The 12,063-nt window shown below is 37.0% G+C and overlaps 1 protein-coding gene across 2 annotated transcripts in view; it reads right to left on the bottom strand.

Moving 5' to 3' along the window:
- The window catches only part of PCDH15 (protocadherin related 15), a 2,324,555-nt gene that overhangs the window by 1,012,371 nt on the left and 1,300,121 nt on the right, over positions 1-12,063 (bottom strand). For both annotated transcript variants that reach the window (XM_072628920.1, XM_072628919.1), the window contains one exon: positions 9,471-9,589. In XM_072628920.1, the coding sequence (XP_072485021.1) occupies positions 9,471-9,561 (91 nt within the window). In that variant the 5' untranslated portion in view covers positions 9,562-9,589. The remainder of the gene's footprint in view (positions 1-9,470; positions 9,590-12,063) is intronic.

Raw genomic sequence — 12,063 nt, 5'->3', positions numbered from 1 at the left:
TGTCTCACTTTTATATTTGTATCTCCATAGGCAGTACTATGACTGGCTCACTTGGCACTAAATAAATGGTTATTCAATGACTGATCTATTGATTTTAGCTAAACTGAATGAATCATCCTGAGCTCAGTATTCCATCTTTAGATTTTGTGACTTTGCCAAGGCTACAGCCAGAGTTTAGGACTTCACCTAGCAGATGCCTTAATTTCCAACAAGACTTAGCCCAAGTGCCATCTAAAGGAATACTTTTTAAAAAATATATTCCCTTTCCCTTTACTGCTTTCACCCTCCTCAAATTTTCTGGAGTGCATTTACCTGTGTATATGGTATATTCTCAGGTTAAATGTAAGCCGCCTGAGAGTATATTCTTTATTAATTTGGACTTTTATTTTTTTCTAGCACCTATCAGTGTCTGGCACAGAGTAGGCACTTAGAAAGCTTTGTAAAATTAATTAAATTGAATTTACTGTTTCTTTTTCTCAATTAGTGTTCTTAAAGCTCCATTAACAGATGCCTGTTACAGAGTCCATTTGTTTTTAGCATCAACAATATTATTTTAATAGCCTATCTGTATGTAGCTCTTTAAGGTTTATAAAACACTTTTCTTTGCAAAACCCCTGAGAATTAGGTGGAGCAAACATTACCCTAAGCATACAATACAGCTGAGGAAAGAGCTCTGGCAGGTCAACTCATTTGCCTAAAAAGGAAGCTACTAAGGAAGAGGATTGAGCTGACAGATTCACCCTCCTGACTTTTCTTGAACTCGAGTGGATCATACTACTACATTTTGACCTGCTCTACTTCGTATCTGGGCTGGTTTGCTCCTTCTTTGACAGCCTAGTGGGTTCCCCTGCTCTTGGAGGTTCATTACCTTGGTGCCAGTCCCATGCAACTCTGAATTCCTGAGCTCAAGAGATACACAGAATTCAGTCATACCAGGAGCACAGATTGCAAATGGGTATCCCCAAAACATTCTGATTATAAGTTTCATGCTTTTGTAGTACTCCATGCTCCCTCTAGAGTGAAAAGTAGATACACAGATACATAGTCACATAGAATTATAGATAGGGAGATGAGATAAAAATATAAATACATTATGTATTAATAGGTAAAAGTAGGAAGAGACACTAACAGATGATATATATATATATATAGAGAGAGAGAGAGAGATAGATAGATAGAAAGATAGATAGATAGACAGACAGACAGATCAGTGATAGACAGGGAGACAGGTAGATCATCTGGTATACATTTACATGTATATGTATATATGTGTATACACATATACATATATACACATGTATACATATATACACATATATACCATATATAGGTGTATACACATATACATATATACACATGTATACATATATACACATATATACCATATATAGGTACATATATAAACATAAACATATGTCTGCATGTTTGTCTGACCACCTATTATCCCTCATAAACAGAAAGCCAGACAGATACATAGGTAGATTTTTTAAAATTTGATCTCAATAAATGAAATATTGACTTTGGAGTCAGATGACCTGTGTTACTCTATTTATTCCCTGTGCTACCCTGGATAAATCACTTCTCCTTTACTTATGTCAGTTTCCTCCTCTGTAAAACAAGGGGAGCTGAACTGGATGAACTCTTCAGATCCAACCTAAATGACCTATGATCTTTGAGATCTGTAATCTCAAAGGTTCATCCAAGTTCTAAATCCTTTGATTCAGATGCATTGAGTAAATTGTTCACTAATCAGTAGGGCTATGGAGGGGATTACTTTTTAAAATTAGTTCCCATTCTGTTATTATCTATCTGGCCCTGGTGAGGTTGTACTTTCAGACCTACAGAGGATGAGGACTGTGTTCTAGGCAGATTTTGGTCTGGAAGTAAATCATTCCATCTGTGTGCAGAACAATCAGCTCAGCTGTGGAAAGGGAGTAACAAAGGAGCGGAGATATTGTTTGCTTATATTGTCTGAATATTAAAAAAAATTCCATAGAAACAGATGAGCTTTAGGTTATATAATGCAGGTCCAGGAAAAGAGCACCAGGGAAGGATCAAAGCCAAGATGGCAGAGTAAAAACAGGGATTTGCTTGAGCTCATCTCCAAACCCTTCCAAATACCTGTAAAAAGACTAAACAAATTGTAGAGGTAAAGAACCTACAAAATGACAGCCCAAGACAACATAGAAGATCAATAGTAAGGGTACATTGCATGAGGCTGAGTACATTCAGACATTGGCCATACCAGCACAGACAGGACCAGAGCAGACCTCAGGGGACCGAATCACTGGCAGTTGTGGAAGTTTCTAGGCATCTCACACACAAACACCAAAGACAGCTCACAAGGTCGGTGAGAAAATTCTGTAGAACTTGGGTAAAAGAGGAGCATGGTCCAGCTGGGATCCCACAGCCCTGGGACAGGGGAGGTGGCAGCAGCAGCAGCACCAGTGGCTGCTTCCAGAACTCTGGGCACAGATGATAGGGGATCTAGAGGCAGATATAAAACCTCTGACATCTGGGACAGTACACCCACCCCCACCTGCACCCTCAGCCCTACCCCCACTGGACAGAGTCCTACCTTGACAAAGAGTTTAAAAGTCAAGTATTTGACTGGAAAGATGAGCAAACAGTGTTAAAACAAAAACAAAAACCTCTGATTATAGAATCTTACTTTGGTAACAAAGTAAATCAAAACACACAACCAGAAGAAGAAAACAAAGTCAAAGTTCCTATATTAAAAGCATACAAGAAAAATATGAATTGCTTTCAGGCCATTGAAGAGCTCAAAAAGGATTTTGAAAATCAAGTAAGAGAAGCAGAGGGAAAATGGGGAAGAAAAATGAGAGTGATGCAAGAAAATCATGAAAAATAAGTCAACAGCTTGTTAAAGGAGATCCCCAAAATACTCAAAAAAATAACAGCTTAAAAATAGACTAACACAAAAGGCAAAGGAGATCCAAAATGCCAATGGAGAGAAAAATGCCTTAAAAAGCAGAATTGGCCAAATGGAAAAGGAGGTCCAAAAGCTCAGTGAAGAAAATTATTCCTTCAAAATTAGAATGGAGCAAATGGAAGCTAATGACTTTATTAGAAACCAAGAAATTTTAAAACAGAACCAAAAAGACTGGAAAAAAGAAAACAAAATGAAATATCTCATTGAAAAAACCACAGACCTGGAAAATAGATAATTTAAAAATAATTTAAAGAGATAATTTAAAAATTATTGGAATACCTGAAAGTCATAATAAAGAAAAGCCTAGACATCATCTTTCAAGATATTATCAAGGAAAACTGCCCTTATATTATAGAACCAGAGGGTAAAATAGAAATTGAAAGAATATATGGATCACCTCTTGCAAGAGGCTCCAAAAGAAAAACTCCTAGGAATATTGTAGCCAAATTTCAGACTTCCCAGGTCAAGGAGAAAATATTGCAAGTAACCAAAAAGAATCAATTTGAGTATTGTAAAAGTACAATCGAGATAACACAAGATCTAGCAGCTTCTAAATTAAAGGATAACAGGGCTTGGAATATGATATTCCAGAAGTTAAAAGAGCTATGATTAAATCAAGAATTACTTAACCAACAAAACTGAGTAAAATACTTCAAGGGGAAAAATGGTCATTCAATGAAATAGATACCTTTCAAGCACTGTTAAAAAAAAAAAAAAAAAAGACCAGAGGAGAATAGAAAATTTGACTTTCAAATATAAGACTCAAGAGAAGGGGGAGGGGCAGAGCCAAGATGACCAAGTAGAAGGATGGACCTGCTCAAGCTCTACTCCTATAGCCCATAAAATACCTGTAAAACATGACTCTGAACAAATTCTAGAGCAACAGAAGTCAAAAAATGATAGAGCGAAAGAAATTTCCAGCCCAAGACAGCTTGGAATGCCAAAACAAAAATTCTATCTCACCACGTTCAGAACTGAGCACAGGCATGGCAGGGACAGAAATGGAGGATTCTTCAGGGTGCAGAATCATGAGCAGCAGCTGCTGTTCCCAGATTTCTCAACCCCTAAATGCCAAAGACAGCTTCAAAGGTAAGTGAGAAAGCTCTTTCACCTGGGTGAGAAGGGAGCAGGGTCTGGTCCTAGCCCCCACCACAGCATCAATTTTTGTAGTCCTCCACCTAAAGACTCCAGGGGAATTGAAATGCTGATCTAGGTCACAGTTCTTAGTGGTGGTCCCGCCAAGAGGAGGAGTGCTGGCCTGGTGGAGCTGGTGGTGGCTATGGAAAGGGAATCCTACTCACAGATGCTGGTTAGAAAAGCTTGTGGTTGCTCCCAGATCAGAGTACAGGCCAAGAGAGGAGTAAACTTTTCTCCCTTGATTGTGCCACCTTGGAGGAACTGAGAACATACACGTCTCTAGAGAATACCCTTCACTTGACAAAGGACTCAAAAGTCAAGTAACTGGCTGTTAAAATACCACAAAAAAGGTAAAAAAAAAGATAAGACTATAGAAGGTTACTTTCTTGGTGAACAGGCATTTTCCTCCATCCTTTTGGATGAGGGAGAAGAATGCATACTATCAGAGGAAGTCAAGGCTTCTGCATCCAAAACCTCCAAAATAAATAGATAATGTTCTCAGGCCATGGAAGAGCTCAAAAAGAATTTTGAAAATCATGTAAGAGAGGTGGAGGAAATATTGGGAAGAGAAATGAGAGCAATGCAAGAAAATCATGGAAAGTGAGTCAACAACTTGCTAAAGGAGACCTAAAAAATGCTGAACAAAATAACACCTTTAAAAATAGACTAACCCAAACAGAAAAAGAGGTCCAAAGAGTCAATGAGGAGAAGAGTGCTTTAAAAAGCAGAATTATCCAAATGGAAAAGGAGGTTCAAAAACTCACTGAAGAAAATGGTTCTTTAAAAATTAGAATGGAGCAGATGGAAGCTAATGACTTTATGAAAAACCACAAAATTACAACACAAAATAAAAAGAATGAAAAAAATAGAAGACAATGTGAAATATCTCATTGGAAAAACAACTGACCTAGAAAATAGATCCAGGAGAGACAATTTAAAAATTATGGGATCACCTGAAAGCCATGATCAAAAAAAGAGCCTATACATCATCTTTCATGAAATTATCAAGGAAAACTGCCCTGATATTCTAGAACTAGAGCATAAAATAAATATTTAAAGAATCCACTGATCACCTGCTAAAAGAGATAAGAAAAGAAAACCTCCTACGAATATTGTAGCCAAAGTCCAGGGTTCCCAGGTCAAGGAGAAAATATTGCAAGTAGCCAGAAAGAAAAAATTCAAGTATTGTGGAAATACAATCAGGATAACACACGATCTAGCAACGTCTATAGCAAGGAATTGGAGGGCTTGTACTATGATATACCAGAAGTCAAAGGAACTACAATTAAAATCAATCACTTACCCAGCAAAACTAAGTATAATACTTCAGAAGAAAATGGTCATTCAATGGAATAGAGGACTTTCAAGCATTCTTGATGAAAAGAGTAGGGCTGCATAGAAAATCTAACTTTCAAACACAAGAATCAAAAGAAGCATGAAAAGGTAAACAGGAAAGAAAAATCACATGGGACTTACTAAAGTTGAACTGTTTACATTCCTACATGGACAGATAATATTTGTAACTCTTGAGACTTTTCTCAGTATTAGGGTAAGGTAGAGATTATGTACATATAGACAGAGGGCACAGGGTGAGTTGAATAGGAAGGGATGATATTTAAATAAATTAAATTAAGGGATGAGAGAAGAGTATATTGGGAGGAGAAGGGAGAAATGGAATGGGGCAAATTATCTCTCAAAAAAGAGGCAAGAAAAAGCTTTTTCAGTGTAGGGGAAAAAGAGGAGGTGAGAGGGAAAAAGTGAAGCTTACGCTTATCACATTTGCCTTAAGGAGGGAAAAACATGCACACTCAATTTGGTATAAAAATCTGTCTTACACTATAGGAAAGTAAGGGAGAAGGGAACAAGTGGGGTGTGGGGGGATGATAGAAGGGAGGACAAATGTGAGAGGAGGAAGTAGTTAGATGTGAACACTTTTGGGGAGGGACAAGGTCAAAAGAGAGAATAGAGTCAATGGGGGGCAGGACAAGGTGGAGGGAAATGTAGTTAGTCTTTTACAACATGACTATTATGGAAGTCTTTTGCATAGCTACACATGTATAGCCTATATTGAATTGCTTGCCTTCTCAGTGGGAATGGGTGGGGAGGGAGGAAGGGAGAGAAATTGGAACTCAAAGTTTTAGGAACCAATGTTGAGAATTGTTTTTGCATGCAAATGGGAAATAAGAAATACAAGTAATGGGGTATAGAAATCTATCTTGTCCTATAAGAAAAGAGAGAAGATGGGGATAAGGGAAGGGAGGGGTATGATAGAAGGGAGGGCAGATTGGGGGAAGGGGTAATCAGAAAGCATGGTGTCTTGGGATGGGGGAGGATGGGGAGAAAATTTGGAACTCAAAATCTTGCAGAAATGAATGTTGAAAGCTAAAAATAAATAAATAAAAAAGAATCAAGAGAAGCATGAAAAGGTAAACAGAAAAAGAAATTATAAGGGACTTATGAAAATTGAACTGTTTACATTCCTACATGGCAAGATGCTATTTGCAACTCACGAGATCTTTCTCAGTTTTAGGGAAGTTGGAGGAAATATCTATCTATCTGTCTATCAGGAAATAGATAGATAAATAGATAGATAGATAGACAGACAGACAGACAGAGGGCATAGGGTGATTTGAATATGAAAGGATGACATCTAAAAATACAATTAAGAGGTAAAAGAGGAATATATTGGAAGAAGGAGATAGGCAGAGACAGAATGAGGGAAATTATCTCTCATAAAAGAGGCAATAAAAAGGTTTCACAATGGAGGGAAACAGGGGAAGGTGAGAGGGAATGAATGAACCTTACTCTCATTGGACTTGGTTTAAGGAGAGAATAACATACACACTCAATTGGGTATTTTACTCTTTAAAAAAGTGAAGGGGAAGGGGGAAGGGATGAATGATACAAGGGAGGGCAGACTGGGGCAAGGACTAATCCGAATGCATGCCATCTTGAGGTGGGGGGAGGGGAGAGATGGTGAGAAAATTTGGAACGCAAAATCTTGTGGAAATGAACATTCAAAACTAAAAATAAATTAATTAATTAAAAAAATGAAAAGATAAAGAAGAAAGAGGGAAAAAGATTTGGAGTTACGGATCTGAGTTCAAATGCTGGTTTTTATAGTTGGGAACTGGGTGACCTAGGACAAGTCTCCTCTTCAGGTCTCATTTTCCTCATCTATATAACGTGGGGTTAGAACTAGATGCATTTCCAGATCCTGTCCAGGTTCAAACATTTGATCCTAAGTCTACTTGAGGAATGAAAGTCCTCATATCTATACCTTTTAATGAAAAGTTGGCATATTATGTCCAAAACATAGTTGTTTCATATGACAAAACTCTCAGATTCTTACCTCTCAGTATTTGGAATGAAATCTACAAGATGACTTTTCCAATGTCTTCTCACCTATTGTCTTATTCCTGCTACCTGATCATAAACTATACATATTAGGGTTATTGTTCCTATTTCAAAGGCATTCAGGGAGTGCAGTGGAATAGAGTGCCAGGCCTGAGTTTGAATTCAGTCTGAAATATTTACTAGTTGTGTGACCCTGGGCAAGTCACTTGATCCTGTTTGCCTTAATTCCTTATCTGTAAAATGAGCTGGAGAAGAAAATGGTAAAACATTCCAGTGTTTTTACCAAGAAAACTCCAAATGGGTTCCCGAAGAGTCAGATGTGACTTAAAACCACTGAAGAACAACCACTTTATCCTACCATGGCCTCCAATTTCTGTAGCACTTTAAGATTTGCAAAACACTTTTTCTTTTCAATGAACTACTGTATAAGTTAGATTGTGAAAGCATTAGTGTTGCCATTTTAGAGATGGGAAGACTAGAACTGTAATAGAAAAATGGAGTTGCTCAAACCCATATAGTTACAAAGTGCTTGAAATAGGGTTCAAACAAAGTTCTTCTAATATCAAATCTAGGTCTGTAAGACTGACACCATGCGGAGCACCAATAATCTCCAGGAGATTATAAGAGTTAATGTAATGACTAAATAACCCACCTTAGTAAATAAATAACCAATCACTGTTTAACCTAACCATCAGGTCCTAAAAAAGAATGCCCAATTTCAGACAATTTTCCTTCCTTCTTAGCTTGATTTTAGACTCTTTTTCATCATATCTTATGGTACAGAAAAGCTTTCAAAGTTTTCTCTGCTTTCTCCCTAAGGATGTAAGTAAGGACAACAGGATAGAGTAGGCAAAAAGTTGGACTTGGAATTGGGATGGCTGGATTTGAATTCCAATTCTAATGATTGCTAATTGCGCAAAATTGGACACAACACTTAACATCTCTAAATATTGCAAAATTTTCTAAGATTCAAAATTCTAGACCTTTTTTTAAAGATTCTCATCATGAAAGGGGGTTTGCAGACTTAAAAAACTGGGTTATAGGTTCTCAGAAGTCAACAGGACCTTGCTTAGAGGCCATCAATGTCAATTTTCTCATTTCAGAGTGAGAAAAACATGAAAGAAGACAAATGCTTAGGGTCCTGCAGTTAGTAAAGGTTTAGAGCATGACTTAAATTCATCTTCCTGACTCCAAGCATAATACTCTATCCCGAGTAGCATCTACTTGCCTCCCAGTTCTTGACCTATTGGCATAGCTAAAATGAAAGGTGAAAAGCACAATGATGTCTAGTTACATCAATCAATCCTCAAATGTATTGGGAATCTCATCAATTTGGATGGCCCCTTCACTAATAGGTATCATAATCCATTCCTGCCTGGCCATTCCATATAAACCCTATATTATTCCATAATACTATATTCTCAAGGTTCACCAAAGTAGCTAGCAGTCTTCATGACTTTTTTTCTAACATTGTGAAAATACCAATGGAACACCTGGACTATTTAACTAAAATGCCTCATTCTTGTCATGTGACCAATATTTTGCCCATATCATTTTAAAATTTAACTTTCTATATATATGTGCATCACATCCTAATATTATGACTCTTAGAATCAGAAAAAAAAATATTGTTTCTAAAAAGCCATGACGCAAAGAGAAATAACACACCTTCCTGATATCTTAGCACATGCAAAGATTTTCCACATCTAAATAAATAGAACTTCATATTTTGCTGAAGTTAGAAATTTTATTTTACCTTTGTTCCTTAGTAAGAAACTGCAAATATTTGAATATTTTCTCTGAGCTGGATTTTGACCAGACTCTCATCCTTATTAAGAAAACATGTACATCTTCTACTATTGTTACAAGATCCTTTTAATTAAGGCTATGGTATGGCATAGAGCCACTAACCTTTTAAGTGAACTACAAAATTAGCATTATTCATTTCTGTGTTGTGGCCTACTTTTTATTTAATAACATGAATTCTGGCTAACTCTAAAGGTCAGACTAAAAACAGACTTACCATCGTCATGCTGGCCAGAGCCAAATGAGAAGACGGTGCCAAGAATAATCCCTAAAGGTAACCATTTCCATAGAGAAAACTGCTGTAACATCTTCTGTCAGATTTCACTCAAGACAGGCCTAAAATAAAAAAGAGAGAGGAGGAAAGGTTTGACATGTTCATTAATCAGTTCCAGGTAAACACAACTGTCACTGCCTAGACATTCCAAATGGCATCACCGTTAATTATGTGTGCCACTTAATCCATTATAGAAAAAAAAAAAAAACCACACACACACACACTTACTTAATGTCCTGGAATTTTTGATCAACAAGAATTTGCCATCCTCTAAGGCAACACTTCCTATCTGTTGTTCAACTTTCAATCTGGTCAGCTAGTAGGACAAAAACCTGTTACTTCCCTAAGGCACTAAACACTTATTTTGAATATAAAACCAGTGAATGAAAAATTTAAAGAAATGATCAACCAGCATTTATTGTCTAATATATACAATACTGGCCAATGAGTGTCCAAACCTGAGGGAATTCTCAGATATTCCCTCTTGGTGCATTATAAATGGCATACATTTGGACTGAAAAGGACTATTTACGGTCATGAGTACCTGAGGGTCTACTACTGTGTGATCATGAAAAATCGTCTGTTTGGATAAGGAGCTGGGATGACTGATAACTTGTGAGCTTCTGAGCCAGAACTGAGTAGCATACAAAAAGAGTGATCTGCCCTTCTGTTGGCATTTTATTTCTTTTCCTTTCTGGTAGTGAATAAAGCTGGACAGTGGTTACCTGCTACGTGTAAAGAAAGGATAACTACCCTATCTCCCACCAGGTTGCCATGTGTCCATGAGCACATGCCAGTTCTAATTTGTTTTGTTCTTTTCTTTTTGTCCTGAACTTAGGTGAGAGACTATTTAAAGCGTCCAGGGGAGACTGATAGATCCATGAGAACAATCAGAAACTTCACCAGTAATGGAAGATCTCATAGCAGAATCTGTTTTAGTAGTAGAAGCTGATAACAGAAGAAATGTGTATAACCAGAGATAGTTAGTCAGACCAGTGGTCCAGCCTTAGAGCTGGAATGCAATGAATATTTCTGGTTATGTAAAGGTAACTAGGTAGCACAATGGTTAGAGTGCTGGGCCCAGAATCAGGAAGACCTGAGTTAAAATGTCAGTTAAGACACTTACTAGTGATGTTACTCTGGACAAGTCACCTGACCATGTTTGCCTCAGTTTACTCATCTATAAAATGAGCCAGGAAAGAAAATGGAACACCACTTCATTTGACATAAATAAATATATAGATAAATTGATAAATAAATAAATCAATGAAATACACCAAATGGAGTCATGAAGTGCCAGACACAACTGAACAACAAAAGTTATCTACCTCATTCTATCTTACCTATGAAACTCCCACCACATCATACCCCTTGGCCTGGTGCCAAAAAAAGTCATTTTCTGGAAATCATTTAAGCTCTTCCACAATCATTTTACCTTGCCAAAATCATCTCATATCACTTCCTTCCATGTCCTTTACATATCAGCTTATATTGACCATTCTATTATCTGTCCCCTTCAATCCCCTACGTTATCCTGTTTCTGAACCTTTTTACAATGATCATATTATTGTCTCTATATAGAAAGCTCTTATTCTCCTTCATAGGGTGCTGAATTTCTGCTCATGTAAAAATCTAAAATCAAGCAATACCGCCTTTAAGAAGTCTTCCCTAATCCTATCTTCTATTCTGGCTTTTTACATCATCATTTTTTAAAAAAATTCTCTAATGTACTTACTGTGTAAGATTGCAATAGCTTTTTAATTGGACTACTTAATTTGACTTTTCTCTCCAATCCATATTCCACTTAGCTATCAGATTAATATTCCTAAAACAAAGACCTGGCCATATCATTCCCAAACAACTCCCTATTGTCTCTAGTATAAAATACAAAATTTTAGATTAGCATTTAAAATACTGCACAATATGGCTTCAGACTCGCCTTCCAATCTTATTTTACATTAATCACCTTCAAGTTTTCTCCATTTTAGTTAAACTGTCCTGTGGGTTGTTCCCCATCAGCAAAATCCCATCTCACCCAACATGCCTCTGCCCTGGCTGGCCTCTACTTCTAGAATGCATTCCCTCATCACCTTCACCTTGTAGAATCCTGCACTTCTTTCTAAGTATGAAATCTATAGGGCTTAGCTCCTTTGATTCCCTTAGCTGTTAATCCTCCCTCCAGGAAATTCTTGAAAATGTATTTGTATAAGTCTGTATACTTGTCAACTTTTTACCTCCAAAGTAGAATGAAAGATCTGAATGTCAGGGATAGGTATGTTTTGATCTCTCTATCCAAAGAGTGTAACAGAATGCTTTGTATGTAATATATACTCAATAAATGTTTGTTCATAATATAATCTCCGTGAAAGTAGGGACAGTTTCATTTATGTCTTTTGCCTGAAGCAGAATAAGTACTTTAAATGAGTGCTAACACTCACTTAATAGGTAGCATAGTGGATAAAGTATTGGACCTGAATTGAGGAAGACATGACTTCAAGAGTTCAAATCTGGCCTCAGACACTATATCACCTTGGTC

The sequence above is a fragment of the Notamacropus eugenii genome, chromosome 1 (assembly GCF_028372415.1).
Source record: "Notamacropus eugenii isolate mMacEug1 chromosome 1, mMacEug1.pri_v2, whole genome shotgun sequence".
NCBI classification, from domain to species: Eukaryota; Metazoa; Chordata; class Mammalia; order Diprotodontia; family Macropodidae; genus Notamacropus; species Notamacropus eugenii.
This window is presented reverse-complemented; position numbering and strand designations above follow the sequence as displayed.